This window comes from Meleagris gallopavo, chromosome 3 (assembly GCF_905368555.1).
Source record: "Meleagris gallopavo chromosome 3, MGAL_WU_HG_1.1, whole genome shotgun sequence".
NCBI lineage: Eukaryota > Metazoa > Chordata > Aves > Galliformes > Phasianidae > Meleagris > Meleagris gallopavo.
Window position 1 is genome coordinate 441,750 of NC_139406.1, and position 16,388 is coordinate 458,137.

A 16,388-nucleotide genomic window follows, 5' to 3' on the forward strand; every position below is an offset into this window, starting at 1 on the left:
CTCTTCCTCCTTCGTTTGGTGCACGATAAATATGTTACAACATCCAGGGTGCTAGATACTTTAAAGACCTGATTCTAACAGCCGTAATGAAAAGAGGTTTTCCATTCAGCCATTAGCTGATGCTTATAAAAGAAAAACTACCGAGCACTTAACAGACAGAACAAGAAAACACCTAATAGCTTTACTTCTCAATCTTGTTACACAATAAGGAGCAACACTGAAGAGTAACCGAACAGAATTTGTTCTGATCAGTTTTCATTACAAACTATTAGAAGAATCCTTAAAAAAAATAAATAAAAAAATCAAGTTTGTTGTTCTAAGACAAAAAATGGTTTAGGTATCCTACTTAAAAGCTAAAAAGCAGCCCGTTATTTTTCAGCTTGAGGCTGGAGGTGGCTCTGTTTAGCCATTTAGCAAGTGACTCCAGAAAGGTGAGCAAATTGAAGACGTTCACATTTTGGCAGTACTTTAGGAGAGCAAGGCCAAAGTGAGACATTCAGTAGAAGATCTGAACGTCAGCTTTGCTACTTCTATTCCTCTTGTTAGGTAAGTATTTCTCAGACAACACAAGCAGCATACTTGGACATCTAGTGCCTGTTGACTAGGTTGAAACAATAATTCAGAATTTCTCTAACCCTGTTTTCCACCTAGAAAGAGTAAATAGAATCATACCACAGAGTTTAAAATTTCACTGATTGATCTTGGTGCTTGCTTTCAGGAATCAGTCCTGAACTGAGTCCCTGCTTTGTTTAGTTAATATTCACTCTGCTTTGCTAGCCTCCTCCTTCAAACTGTCTTTTTCGGCAGAGCTGTCAGTAGGTGCAGGTTACATTTTTCAGTTCAAGTAAGGCAACTCAAGCCTGCATTTCCCACATCACAAGCAGCTTTAATAACCAATTAACTTCAGAGCACAGAGCAAACATTTTTCGTCTCTGTTCTCTTGAAGGGTGCTTAGACATGTATGACATTCTGCTTGAAAAACAGTCCTCTGCGTTTTTAAGGTACCAGTTAGTGTACTTCTTACTCCTAGGGATTATGTTTTCCTTCTTAAACTGCAGTGGTTTGAGGCAAACTGTCATGTTCAGCAAGAGGAATACCTGAAATTCCATGATGAGATAAGCTTCTAAGAATGGAACTGGCTATCTTTAATGGCAGATAATTATTTTGCTGTGAAGAGTATAGTCACGTTAATTATTTCCTAATTGCTTGGTTTGTTTTTGTCCATCACAGAATAATATGCTGAATTTCAAGGCAGAATAGTAGTACTCCTCCTTACACATTATGAAATGACAACTACATTAGTGGCTCTCTCCTAGAGAGTGTTATTGTAACTGTCACATTTTACGTCTGCATGTGAGCCAGATGACTTGAAGAGATACCTCAGCAGCTGATCTGCATTCCCAAGACAGCAAAGTTATGCTTAAAGTCAATAACAGACCATCTGCAAGATCTTTCAAAATACATGAGAAGTCACATTCTTCAGTCCCAAGAGAAAGCTTTTTTTTTTTTTTTTTTTTTTTTTTTCTTCCTCAGCACTATTTGGGGAAATAAGAGTGAAATTAATCTAAAAAATCCTTCAGGAACCCATGTTGCACATCTCACTGCTTTAAAGATGCATTACAAACTCTTCTACAGATACAGCTTAGTTTTATTTTGGTATTTCTGATTGAGTCAGTGATATAAAGTGTTTGTGAACAGTGTAAGCATCTGTCAGGGAACAGTTATTTTCTCAGAAATGCAAGAGAGCAAGATTTTCAGGGCAGGGACTGTGAAACAGGGATCTGTTAAGTCATAGTTTTGATAATACTTATCTCTGTGAATCCAAGGGTAGAGGATAATAGCAATTCATTCTCTGATCCTGGAGATACATTGATGACTGGCATAGCTCAGAGGTTTGTTACTTGCAGGAGCCCCTGGGGGCCACTGCAGGATCTCAGAGTCACTTGAACATGGGCATATCCTACTGTGTACACACTTTTGTCATGCATCTTGCTATCAGGCCAGAACGCATGGAAGTGGTATACAGACAGCCTTTCTCACCCAGTACTTGATGAGGGCTACTATGCCAAGGACGTTTCCTAAGGAGCAACATGGATGATGCAAGTTCTCTTCATACGTAAAGGCAAGAACTGATTTTTTTGTCTTGTAACACATCTGGAAGTTTCCCATAACATAGTTAACAGTTTTTAAGTGCACACCGTAAATAATAGCATGAAGTTAGCAGCCTTCAGTACAGCAGCATAGCTTACCTCTGGTTACTAGCAGTTTGGGTTTTAATTGTTAAACATCACTGAAATCATTTATTATCATTTATTATTTATTTGTTGCATTATTTCCCAGGTGGTCAGTTCCCCCATGGTTATCATTGTTGTCTTTTTTGTAAGAGAAAAGGAGGTGTATTCCAGTGAGATTCTTGTCAGATTAAATGAAGCTGGTCTTGCTAGTGCAGCAGGTAGTACGTGGATGCTAGAGCCATAGGTTCTCTTATCCTGCAGGTTCCAGCCACCTGATTTGGTGACTAGCAAAGAAAGCCAACCTATTCAGAGGTTAGCAGAATCTCCAAGCAATAGTTACTTTGTCTGTTCCTTTACAAGGATGGAAAGGAAAAAAGGTTTTGTTATACTGTTGGAGGAGTTATAGTCTGGTTGTTAGAGGTAGCTTTCTGAGAAGTAGAGGAAAGAAGCAGCAGCTGACCATGTGATTGCATATGCATTTCATTCATGACAAGGATAACTGTGAAGAAGAGTTCACTGAGGTGCATAAAAACCAGCTGATTACAGGGCAACAGAGAAATAGCTTACAACACAAGGAAAAGTGCAACAAGAAAGCAGAGCAGCAAGACCCCAGGCTACAGCAAGGGAGGATCCACTCAGACACAATAATAGTAGGCACAAAACTAAGGGAAAGGTAAAGAGAAAAAAACCATTTACCTTCAGAAGGCCCATAAGGTCCTCAGGTAGGCAGAGATCTCCAGAAAAGATACCCTTGCCTCTTCTGTCAGCCTTTAAATGAGGTCTGGGAAGGGTGGATCCTGGCTCCACCTCTTACAGGCTCTCAGGTGCACTGCACGTACCTGAGCTCTCCTGGCTTGGCCCTGCCTTCCTACCAGCTGCTCAATCACTGGTTCAAGCTACGGCTTAGCATTTCCACTGCACAGCCACTGTTCCAACCATGCGAGGTGAAACAATTAAACAGAAGAAAAACCTACTTTATTCTTCTATGGCATGCTGTCTTCTTCTGAGCACGTGTTAGAACACTGATCTCTTAAGTTTGGTCCTGTTCTGCTCACAAAGAAGCAAAACTGCTTCTGACAGGCTCTTAGGAGCAGCAGGTAAAGTATTCTCGGGTAGGATGGTAGTCACATACAGGAAAAAAAAGAGCTCAGCTCACCCAGCTGATGAAGGAGCTCTGTAGCTATACAGAACACCTTCTCAGGAAATAGCATATGTACAAAAAATTCTTTCTTTTCAGTGGCTGGCCCTTACATGAGGAGCCTGGCCCGGGCTCCGCCCTGGGTTCATCCCTTCTGGTCACCTGGGGTGCAGAGGTGCAAACAGTTTGCCTGTGATCCCTAGACCAGACACACCATTCACCAGGTGCTCAATCACCAGTTCAAGCCATGACCTAACAGTTCCCCTACAGGTGTATTCACCCCAGGGGATGTACAAGACAATTATTGGGGGATAGGAAGAAGTATGAAAACTTCAGCAGTGTATGTGTAGAATCACAGAATGGTTTGGTTGGAACAGACCCTTAGGATCATCTAGTTCTGGCCCCTGCTGCAGGCAGGGACACCTCCCATTATGCCAGGTTGCTCACAGTCCCATCCAGCCTGGCCTTGAATGCTTCCAGGAAGGGACCATCCACAGCCTCTCTGGGCAACTTGTCTCAGTGTCTCACCACCTTCACAGTAAAGAATTTCTTCTTAATATCTAGTATGAATCTACCCTCTTCCATTTTAAAGCAATTTCCTTTTATCTTGTTGCTACCTGTCCTCTTCCAGTGTTTCGCTACCCTTAGTGACAAAGCTTTTTAATAATTTCTGTTGAGAATTTCCTAATGAGGAAATTTCCTGTACGAATTCTGTATTTTTGTCTGTTATCTGTTTTCTATATCATCTACTTCTGAGAAGAATTTGGCTCTATTGGCTGCTAATGACCATATCTTCTAGTTGAAGACTGCTCTTACATTCCACACCTCAGTGCTTTTCTTCTACAGGTTAAACAATATCGTCTCCATCCTCCTCTCCACATGTGTTCTCAAAACCACTTGATCTCTTCCAGTTTCTGATGTTTTTGAACTGGAGGCCTAGGTTGATGCCAGCAAGTAGCTTTACCAAGTAGGTAGATGCCAGCAAGTAGCTTTACCAGTACCAAGTACAGAGGTGTAATAACTCTCTGGTCTGGTGACCGTGTTTTTCCTAATACAGCTCAGTATTCTTTGCCTGTGATGAGAGCAAACTGAAGATTCGCTTTCCGCCTTTCAGGCGCTACAACTTTTCAGCAGGTCTGGTCACTTCTAGTTAGGTCCAAGCCTGTATTATTGCAAGGGCTTGTTCTGCCTCACCTACAGATTCTTTTTTTTTTCTTTCTTTTTTTTTTTTTTTCATGTTAACTTAAGTAAGATATCTATCGGTATGGTCCTCAAGTTCATTAGGAGCCCTCTTAACCATTAATTGGGCAAACCACTCTCCTGATTTAGTGCCGTCAACAAATTTGTTGACAGGGCATTGCATCTCATAATCCAAGTGCCGATACCAAATTAATTAGGGCTACTCTGCTTATTACTGTTCATGAACTGGGCATCAAGCTTTTAGTTACAGCCGTATGGACCTGGCAGTGCAGCCAATTTTTGGCCCTTTTGTTCAGGCTGTTTCCTCAGCTTCTGAGCAAGAATGCCAAAGGAAGTGCTGTTAATAGTTTTTACTAAGGCCAAGGCAGCACCTAGTGCTCTCCCCTCATGTACCTGGCCGCTCACTTCATTGTAGTTTGAAACTTGCTCTTAGTGTTTGAAACATTTAAGAAATAATGGTAGCATGTGGCAACAACAGCTTATGGAAATTTAACCTTGAATGAGAGGTAGAACAGCTTTGGAAAATCTGAGTATCTTAGTTGTTGTAGGAAGTCAAATCCTTTCTTCATATAATGACTGTTTCCAGGATTTCAGTCTTTACGTAGTATCCTTGGCCTTTGCTACCTCAGTCTGTATGATTAGAGTTCTCTACTCCTTTTCACTTCATCCAGTTCAGCTAGCTGTCACTGAGTTTAGCACATCAGTATCTACTTCTGCTAAAAGTTTCTTTCATACTCTTTTTTTCCTGTAAAACTGTGATTTTTTATTTTATTATTATTACTATTTTGCTTGTAATGTTTTCCTTAGCATTTTTCGTGCTGAAAAAATAAGCAAAATATCTACTGGGGGTAATTAACTCTGTACTTTGCTTACTGGTGTATTTTTCATTCACTCATTGTTTCTCTTCTATGTCCTTGCATATGACTTTGTGCCTTTTATTTTTAAGAGAACTTCCTGCAGATTGAGAAACTGCAGGAAACAAAGAGAAGGATCAGATTTCTGTTCTTTGACACATTAGAACTTTCTTTCATCCTTTTTTAAAATTTATTTTCCTTGATGAAGCTTCAACTTTTTATGTTGTAAATGTATGAGAGAGGTTTTGTCAGGTAAAATGTGTTTTCAGATCTTCATCCGGTGTGTAGATAAGACAGAATGTACTTCAAACCATGGACCATCCACTGTCTATCTGTGCAAGTTGTTTTAATGCTTAATGCCATAGGCTAGAGTTCTCTTGAATCCTTGTCCTACCTTTCCTCGTACGTATAAACTCCTCTGCTCTAATTTTAATCTAAATCTTCTGTTTAAAAAAAAAAATTAAAAATCAAGTGAATGACAGAATAACTTGAGTAACGAGGAACAAAAATTAATATTGCAAGAGGAAAGTGGTGATCTTTTGACCCTTGGTCTCCTGAATTAAACAAAACTGGATCAGCAGAGACTTTTGTCATAGAAACTCAGCAGTTCACTAGATGAGGGATGGATGAACAAGCATTTCAGCACTGGTAGTGACACTGCAGTTAGAGCCAAGTTTCAGAGGGACGCAGTGTTCTGTGAATGCTGGGGGATATGGCATGCATTTTTCAGAAGCATTTCAGGTGGAAGACAGACTTGAGAATGTTTGTTTGGTAGGACAAATCCAAGGTGAATCCTGAGCGAATGGTAAATACTGTTTATGGAACATGGCTACCTCTCCCGGGAAGCCAGTTCTTGTAACTCTGAGTGGAGTGCTACCATTCAAAAAAGAAATGAGTAAAGAAGAAATCAGACACCAGTTCTTCCAGTATATTCAATTCTGTCTTTGCAGATAAATTAGTCAGGAAATCCTTTTAGCTTGCCTGGGCCGTACTGAGTGAAGATGAATTGTCTTGGGCCACACATAAAATGTGTAGGTCATTCTGAAAGAAATGCCTCCTATTTGTTTCCATGCAAACTACAACTGATACAAGAAGCCCAATAATTTTACTTGATATAGCACTTTCACAGCAGTAAGACATTGTTTTTCAACATAGTCAGCATCATTAGCTATGCACTTTAGCCAGTGATTTACAAGAGCCTGCATGCTGCACTTATAAAAATCTGTACCAGCGGAAGTGACCCACTGCTTCATAGCTGTTACGATAGTGTTGTTGCTAGAAAAATGTTACCCACATCAGTCTTCCATCATCCCAAGCAGATGGAAGTCAGAAAGCACCAAGTCAGGACTATTTGGTGGGTGTGGTAGAGCAGTGCAGCCAAGATTAGTAATGTGCTCCCTGGTCCTCAAAATGGTACGGAACCTGACATTATTGTGTTGCAAGAGAAAGATTCTCTTTTTTCGCTGGCTTGACTCTGGAAGTTCAAGCCATCAATTTGGTCTGTGTTGCAATGTAGAGTAGTCAGTTGATGATTTGTCTGCGTACGAGGAGGTTCAGAAGGATCATCCCTTTCCTATCCCAAAAGACAGCAAACATCACTGAGGGTTGCATCTTGGACTTTTGATTCCAGCTTGTAGTGGTGATACCACATCTCTTCACGGTACATCATGGTAATGATGTGATAAATCATGTCCCTGAGCACCCCATCCAAACAGTTTTTAAACACATCTAGGGATGGTGACTCAACCACCTCCCTGGGGAGCCTATTCCAGTGCTTAACAACCCTTTCTGTAAAGAAGTTTGTCCTGATATCCAACCTAAACCTCCTCTGGTGTAACTTGAGGCCATTTTCCCTTGTCCTGCCACCAGTGAGAAGAGACCAACTGCACTCCCTCCGCAATCACCTTTCAGGTATTTGAAGAGGTCAGGAGGGTTCCCTTCAGCCTTCTCTACCCCAGACTAAACAGCCCCAGTTCCTTCAGTCTCTCCTTGCAGGCCATATTCTCCTAGCCCTCCACAGCCTTATTGCCCTTCTTTGGACCTGCTGCAGCACCTCAGTGTCCTTTCTGTACTGAGGTGCCCAAAACTGAACACAGCACTTGAGGTGAGGCCTCACCAGTGCCGAGTCCAGGGGCAGGATGACTTCCCTGGTCCTGCTCACCACTCCATTCCTGATCCAAGCCAGGATGCCATTGGCCTTCTTGGCCACCTGGGCACACTGCTGGCTCATATTCAGCCCACTGTCCATCAGTACCCCAGGGTCCCTTTCCATCAAGCAGCTTTCCAACCAGTCCTTCCCAAGCCTGTAGGGTTGCCTGGGGTTGTTGTCACCAAAATGCAGGACCTGACACTTGGCCCTATTGAAACTCATCCAATTAACCTCGGCCCATCCATCCAGTCTGTCCAGGTCCCTCTGCAGTGCCTTTCTGCCCTCTGGCAGATCAACACTCCCTCCCAACTTGGTGTTATGTGCAAACTTACTGAGGGTGCACTCAATCCCCTCATCAAGATCATTAATAAAGATGTTAAATTGGAGTGGCCCCACTACTGAGTCCTGGGGGGCACCGCTCGTGACTGGCTGCCATGGATTTAACTCCATTGACCACAACTCCTTGGGCCCAGCCACCCAGCCAGTGTTTCACCCAGTAGAGCGTGTGTTCATTCAAACCGTGGGCAGCCAGCTTCTCCATGAGGATGTTGTGGGTGAAAGCATCAAAGACTTTACTGAAGTCCAGGTAGACCACATCAACAGCCTTATCTTCATCCACTAAGTGGGTCACCTTGTCATAGAACAAAATCAGGTTTGTCAAGCAGGATTGTGAACCCATGATTTGTGAATCTATACTGACTAGGATGGATCCCCTGGCTGACCTTTAACTGTGATGGCTCCTGAGACTATCCATTCCATAACCTTAACTGGCACCAAGGTGAGACTTATAGGTCTGTAGCTACCAGGATCATCTTTCTGGCCCTTTTTGAAGATGAGCGTCACATTTGCCAGTCTCCAGTCCCCAGGACATTCCCGGTTAGCCAGGACTATTGAAGGATGATGGAGATTGGCTTGGCAACCACATCTGCCAACTCCCTCAGCTCTCTAGGGTGCAGACCATCAGGTCCCATGGATTTGTGAGTGTCCAGCTTTCAGAGCAGGTCTAAAACCATTTCCTTATGGATTGTGCAGGGCCTATTCTGTTCCCCACTGCTGTCGTCCAGTGCAAGTGGTTATATAGAACAGCTAGTCTTATTATTAAGACTGAGGCAAAGAAGGCATTAAGTACCTCAGCCTTATCCTGGTCCTTGGTCTCCGTGTTCCCCTCTGCGTCCAACAAGGGATGGAGATTCTCCCTAGCCCCCCTCTTACTGTGTTTATAGAAGTACTTATTGTTGTCCTTCACCTTAGTGGCCATACTGGTATAGTAGTTCCTGATAAACTTGCAGACTCTTCTTTTCTTTTCTTGCAGACTTGTGGGACCCACCTCCTATAAACTTGCAGTGTTCCAACATTGCCACCATAATTTCTAGTACATTGAAGCTGGTATTCAGGCCCATATACAGTTCCTTAGTCATGCACCCTGGTGCATGTGGATGAGCTGACTTTTTTTTGTGGGGTGACAGTGGCTGCTGGAACACAGCTTGTCTTTCATGTTGCTGTCGTCACTGCTGAAACATTCCACCCACCACCTCGGTGTGCTAACTTCCAGTTTATGGAGACTGTTTGGTCTCCGTAAACACTCAGCAAGTGTTGGTAAATGTAAAGAGTGCCATTTTTTTTCATGTGGAGGAATTCAGTTATGCAGTTCTGCTTCATACTCATTTCCACGTCAGAGGCCATTTTGTCAAACTTTCTCTCTGCTACCATCAGTCGCGTGAGTGATGGAATACTGGGGGAAGGCTCAGCCTCTACTGCCATGCCACCAACATCTGCCTCTGACATCATGAGTCAACATAGTAAAATAGGAGACATTACTTTCAGAGTAGTCTTCAAATATTACATAGTTACTGGGTATAAATAATGAAACTTATTATATTTTTAATATTTTTTACTAAAACACTAAAAAAAGAGAGCAATTTTCCCATAAAACGGATGGGATATTTGACCTTGTTGTGAGACCATGTTTACCCAGTGAATTACTGTGCATAAAATAATTTGCCATAACTAGAGATTATCATAGTTTCAGTTGGATTTTGAGTTCTGTAATTGTTTGAAACATGGCACGGATAAGTTGATTTTCCTCCTTGAAGAGACGCACGTTTAAATGGCTTAAATGAACATTCAAATCCACCAAAAATGCTAAATCCGTGAGCCATTTTTCATCTCCAAGTTCTGTCACAAGTTTCCTTTTGATTCCATAAGGGGACTTGATTTTACTCTGCAAATCCTAAAACCATCTTTGCATTTTACCCCGACTTAGCCACGTTACTTAAGAAAAGTAAATGATGTCCCCATAACTGACTTCTTACTCCCATCCTTACTTCTGAGGGACTCCTGGAACTGGCAGTGATTCAGTCCCTTGGGCCATGTGGAATCCAGAGCTTTGTGATGATTTGCATGACACCATCCATTTTTAAAGCTTTCTGCACATTCATTTTCATGGTGTGTGATGCAGTGCTATTATACCAAACGTGAATTGCATCATCTTCTATTAAATGTCTGAGTGCCTCTTTTTTTACCAGCCCTTGCCAGGGCACCGTCAGTAGCGGTGCAGGTTTGCTGACACAGAGAACTGCTTTCTTGTAACTTCTGCTGCTCTGTGCAAACCAAGGGATTTAGTTGTGCCTTTTAATGGCACCAAAGAAATTATTTCTTCAGTGATGTTGCATTTGTTATCAGTACCTCCAGTAGAAACGGCAAGTTGAGCCATATTTGTGACATCACCAAAGCATGGAATTTGAAACTGCCAGTTTGCTCTCCAAATTTCTGTGAGCAGGTTTTTCTGTTTCCTCAGTTTGCCTGGCAATAGTCTGGTGAGACAAAATAATTTTAGAAAAATCTGTTGGTTTTGTGTTTTTTTTTTTTTTTTAATTCAGGTTAATTTGTATCTGCAGTGCTGTCCATGTGTTGCTTAATGTACTCACCATCAGTAAGAAGCTGATTTTTTTGCAATCAGGTTTGCTACCACAGAACTAGCTTTTACAGTAGTGCCCATTTGAGTTACAATTTATTTAAAAATAAAAATGTTGAGATGACAGACTTCTTTCAGTTCCACTATTTTGTATTTGCAAAATACCCTTGTCCTGGATTCATCTGAGACAGAGCCTGCTGGTAAAGTGACGGGTTAATGTGAGCAATGAGATGGAAGTGGAACGAGTCTTGTCAATACAGAGATTAATTCATTGCTGATGCAAGCCATCAAAGGGCGTGTGAAAAGATAGCTTATGTATTACTTTGTAAATTTCTCAGTACTCAGCTTTCTGCTGCTGTTTAAGGCCGACAGCAGTTCAGCTATTTGCATTCTTTAGAGGAACATGCTTTTCTATATCCATTCTGCTTTTAGACTACCTTGAGATAATTTAAGAGGGGCCAGCTCAGACTTCGGTAGCAGAATGGTAACTTTGAACTTCCTTTTCCCAAAAGAAGTAACTGAGGATTTTGACCGAAAATTTCAAATGCATGCAAACAGGTTAGCTATCACTTTCTCTTCAAAAGGAATACAAATTTTGGATTAAATGAGGGCCTGCTAAAATGCAAAGTGTATGGGCATGATACATTTTACTTTGCTGCTGCTGTTGGACCAGTGTCTCAAAAGCCTTGGGGTGGTTGTGCAGCTCAGCTGCTTACAAGAAATAGTGAATTGAATGCTTTTACATATCTTTTATGTGGAATGTTTTCTTGGGTTAAGCCATTCTGTTTTGTTTTGTTTTTCACTTTTCAACTTCTATAAATTTTCTTTTTTCCCCTTATCCCTCGTTTTCCCCTTCTCTCTCCTTTTCCTCTTTTCTTTGGTTTCTCTTTATTATTTTAAATTTTCTGGGTTTTTTTTTGTTTTTTTTTGTTTTTTTTAAACTTTCAGACAAGACATCTAGTGAATTCAAATAGTAGTTAATCTGTAACATCTTGATTTTATATGTCTGTCTCCCAGGTGCTTCCAAAAGCTTCTGTTTACAATTAGAAGAATTCTGCAGCTTTTAGTAGCTTTTTTTCCTTTTCTTCAAGGTGAGGTGATAGAATAGTGAGCTGGGTCTTCTTCTAAAACGCACACAGGTGCAATGCTTTCTGTTCTTCCTGAGTGTCGCTTTTTACTGACATATATTGCAAAGGCTCCAGTTCATTACTTAGCTTTTGTTTATAAGGCTGATGTTCAGCTTTAGGAAGTGCAGGTATATTTAATAAAGTCAGGTTTGACCCAAGTGCTTGAAGAGATGTGAGCAAGAGCTTGGTTTTGTTATGTCCCTTCTGCAGGCAGGGAGCTGCACTGTAATGTCATCGGTCTGCTAAGAGAGCTAATGGTGTGGACTGTGGGTGTTCAATTTCTTTGGCTTACCTGTGCTCCACAAGGTAAAGAGAAATTGCCTTTTTTGTCAGAGATTTTTAATAAAATTCTACATCTCCTGTGCATCATGCTTGAAAACAGTTGTTCACAAATGCACGTACTGCCGAAAAATGATGACAGGAATAAGATGTGACTGTGAAATAAAGGATATTTCTCTCTGCTAAGATGGGGCTTATTGAAGACCAATAGAGAGACATGATCAGATTTTTAGGTTGAATATTTGCAACTCAATGCATTCAATTTGAAAATTTGTAAGTAAGCATGTTGACTGAAAATGGAGTCTCAGGTATACAGAGAAAGTAGAAAACTTTTGTAATCTTGAAACCTGTTCTCAAATTCCTGAATCAAAACAGCAAGTAAGGCTGCCAATGTATTAAAATCCGTACAATTATTTGTACTGCACTGCGTTCTGTGCCTTGTTTTCAGTCCAAGTAGAGTTAATACCACACTGTGTTTTGCCATTGCAGACTAAGGGTTGTCTGTGGGCCAGGTCAGGCTGGGCCGTCCCCATCATGGTGGTGAGGTGGGGGCCTGGCCTCATTTTGAGCTGTGCTGGGCTGCAGGTTGGACTCGTCTGGTGTAAGCTAAGAAGACCTGCAGCAAGAAGCACCAGTAATTTGCAGCAAACGTGTGAGAGGAGTTCATACCATACATACAGGAAATAAACTGTAGGATTGCATAGTAAAGGGTTAACAGCTGACTGGTGACTGTGGTCTCTATCAGACAATAAAGAGGGCATAGCTGAAATATTCACAAGCTTATTTTTAATTGAAATATAAACAAAGCTGCTTTCATGGGAAGTGCCTTTCAGACACCCTTATTTCTAGCTGGGAAATAGTTGTACAAGGTTTTTGTTTGTTTTGCAGATTGCATACCAGGCTGATTGTGGTTTTCCACTCTTGTGCTTGTGTAAAAACAAAAAATTGGTTTCGGAAAAAAAAAGGGCCATGTTAGCGAGCATCACAGTGGTCCTTCCATTTTGCAGCCTCCATGCTGTAGAGATAATAGCAACAACCCATGGCCTGAAACAAGGATGATTCGAGCCTTACTTTATTATTTCAAGCAAGTGCTGTTAGTGGTGGGAGTGCTTTGCCATGTATAAATGCTTTTGGTTAGGTCTTGATTGCATAACAATGGGAGAAGATTCAAATATTATTTCATAAGAAGCTCCTCTCCCCTTCCTCCCCCTAGATTTTTTTGTTACTGAATTCCACTGACTCCCCAGCGTAGTCTGATACCACGCAGTGGGCACAGAGGCACGGACAAAAATAAGCAAATGGAGTTAAGCCTGTGGTTGTAGACAGGCTTTAGCCTCTCCTGTTTTGTAGCAGTCATCTCAACCTGTGTTATAATTGGGAGGCACCTGTCTAGAGGTTCATATGCAGAAATGAGATGTCTGTTACACTTAAGATGTGCTTTCTTACAGATGCAGTTCTCAGTAGGTCCAGCTGCATTTAGCCTACAGAAGGTTGTATTCCTGAGAAGATCAGGTGGTCATCAGATACACATCAATTTGACCAACCCACATTCAACTAAACGTTTTTTTTTTCCTCAGATAATAGCTATAATAAAGCAGTAATGCTTTATCTTGTATGGAAATAATTATTCATGGCGTAACATCAATCTTTATAATATTTGGAAGGGCCACTGATTTCAGTAGGAATGTGACCTAAGACTGTGTTTCCACCAGTACGAAATACACAGCATATACACAGTATATCCAATGTATATCCAATGTATATATACAGTATTTACAATATATCTGAACTGTTACAGATACAGATTTTCTTAGTTCTTCCCTAACGTGCCCATTTCTGATGGATTTCCTTTGAAGTTCACAGTAACGGCTGGTGTGGATCTACTTAAAATAACGGGTGTAGTTAGAAGGTATTTCAGTAGTTTTTTAGTGCTTTCCTCATCCGTTTCAGTGGTAGCTCTGTACAGTATGTGTGCTATGCGAGGAATTCAAGTTGTTTTCATTCAGATGACTGATTGGCAGGCTTTCTTATCTCAAGCATTTCTTTTAAGTACCTTGCATCCTATGTATGCAAACAAGAACAGAGCCAGACTGTGCCATGGAGATTTCCTTACACTTATTTCAGCGGAGTTCACAGAAATGGGAAGAAACTTTTTTCTTTTTGCACTATTTGTAAGACTTCTCTATGACCTCAACTCTTAGTCGGGGTGGAGCTGTTCTGTATCTTTTGTTGTTGTTGTTCTTGTTTTTCCTTTTCAGTCTTCTAAAATGTTCCCAGTATTCCTAGTATTCTAGAGATAGTACTTAGGGACTACTTCACCTATGGTCTCCTCATTTGTTCCAACCTTGCAGGTGCTAAAGCTGTTTAGATAGATGCAATTATTCGGATGCGTAAGCTTGCACAATACCGTATTCTCTATGGTAGAAAATAGTGCCATTGAACCTGGGCATATGTGAACTGGTTTTGAATCGCTTTAGAGTATACCAGAATAACATCAAACTCACTAGGCTGTCTCTAGTTATAACAAAGCATCTGTAAAGAAATGAAGAAATTGTTCTTTTATAAAGTTCTTCAGTAATAAGGAACTGAGGAAATAGTCCTGATCAGATGAAGTTCCTAAGCCAATATCCATTGGGAAGTTGTGGCAGTCTGGTGAAGTTTCCAGTGACAGGTAAAAGGGGAAACATAACCCCCATTTTTGAGAAGTTAAAGTGGAACAACAGGCCAGCTAGTCTCACCTCTGTGTCCAGTGAGATCACTGAGCACATTCTCCTGGTGACTATGCTAAGGCAGGTGGAAAACAGAGGTGATGGGTGGCAGCCAGCATGGCTGCACCAAGGGCAAGTTGTGCTTGAGGGGTACCTTCTAGGACGGTGTTACAGCATTGGTGGATGAGGAAAGTGCAGCTGACATCACCTACCTGAACTTGTGCAAGGCATTTGACACTGTCCTGTGCAACATCCTTGAGTCTACAGAGGAGAGACATGGATTTGACGGATGGCCCACGCAGAGATAAGGGGCTGACTGGATGGTCTCACTTAAAGACTTGTGTTCACAGGCTCAATATCCAGGCAGAAAGCAGTGATGAGTGGTGTTCCTCTGGGGTCAGTATTAGGACTGGCTCTATTTAACAGCTTTGTCAGTGACTCGGGGAGTGGGAATGTGGTGCACCCTCAGCAAGTGTGCTGGCCAAAGCAAGCTGAGTTCTGTGTTCAACATGCTGGGGGGAAGGGGTACCGTCCAGAAGGATCTTGACAGGCTTAGAGGCGGGCCCATTTCAGTCCACCTCACTGCTCACTTATCTAACCAATACTTCTTGACAGGTGCCCTGCCCCGTTCAGCAGCAGGCTGAATGAGTGAGCTGAATTAACGCTCCAGTTTTCTGTCGCTTTGGTGTGTAAGTGAACATTGACGGTGTGTATAGTTATATAGGAAAGTTGACTAGAAATAGCTGTCTTAACACTGTGGAATGCAGAACAACTTGTCTCTGCTATTTGTTTTCCTGCTGGATGTTTTTAGCAATCAATGCACTGTTGTGAAATAAAATGTCACTGCTTAAACAAGGGAAAAACGGTCCTATTAAAAGAAAAATTGTTCTATAAACCCTTCTTTCAGGCAGTGTAAGGCCCATAAAAAATGTGGGTTGTTTTTTTTTTAATTTTATCTTTTACTTTGTTTCATTTGCTGCAGAATCTCAGAGCTACGCAGAAGCCCTTAACCATCCTCCAGTAGTGCCTGACAAAACCATCGACACTAACCCTGCTTTGCTGAGATCCAGCACGCAGGTGGATCCTTCCTTTCAACGCTGTTTAGTGTCCTCATGTACAGCCTCAAGTAACAGTTCTGTGCCAGTGGGAGAAAGGTAGGAAATGATTGTCTGCTCTGAATGTTTAGTTCTCATTACTGTAGTTTCCAGCCCATGTGTTACGTTTACATCTTCGTTGCAGACCATTTGGCCACCAGCTTTGATGTGTAACCTGTAATGATGTTGCCTACCATCTGGAAGTTACCACTTTCAAAGATGCTGCTTGTATGTCCGAGACGGAATACACAGTTTTAAGGATAAATTAGGAATGCAAAAACGAATAGGGTTTTATAGCTCAGTTACTTTATTATGCTCTAGCAGAAGCTCATACTTATTTGCTGTGTTTTTAACCCACTTCTCTAATGCTTTACTGAAAAGCATTTTGTGAACCTTTACATTGGAATGAGTTGTATGTGAGAGAGAGAGAGCAGTCTGCTCACTGCAGTACCCATGTTTATAGTCAGTAAAATGTCAGGATTTGTATTTGGTGGTGAATAACTGACTCCCTTCATCAGAGTGAGAATTTTTATCATTTTATGGTTGTACTGAGGTAAACATGTAGGGCTCTGAACCAGAGTTTTAATAACATAAATTTACAAAATAGTACTTGTCTATCTGTAATAGTTTCCTTCTTTGTCATTCTACAACAGCATTCCTTTGTGGCTAACTATTCATATTCAGAATAATT

The 16,388-nt window shown here is 41.4% G+C and overlaps 1 protein-coding gene across 11 annotated transcripts in view; it reads left to right on the forward strand.

Annotated features, from left to right (window-relative positions):
- TNS3 (tensin 3) overlaps positions 1 to 16,388 on the forward strand; it is a 223,071-nt gene that overhangs the window by 186,726 nt on the left and 19,957 nt on the right. For 10 of the 11 annotated variants that reach the window (XM_085219995.1, XM_085219999.1, XM_085220003.1 and 7 more), the window contains 2 exons: positions 11,827 to 11,922; positions 15,586 to 15,757. In XM_085219995.1, coding sequence (XP_085076121.1) covers positions 11,827 to 11,922; positions 15,586 to 15,757 — 268 coding nt within the window. The remainder of the gene's footprint in view (positions 1 to 11,826; positions 11,923 to 15,585; positions 15,758 to 16,388) is intronic. The other variant, XM_085219996.1, reaches the window with a different exon arrangement.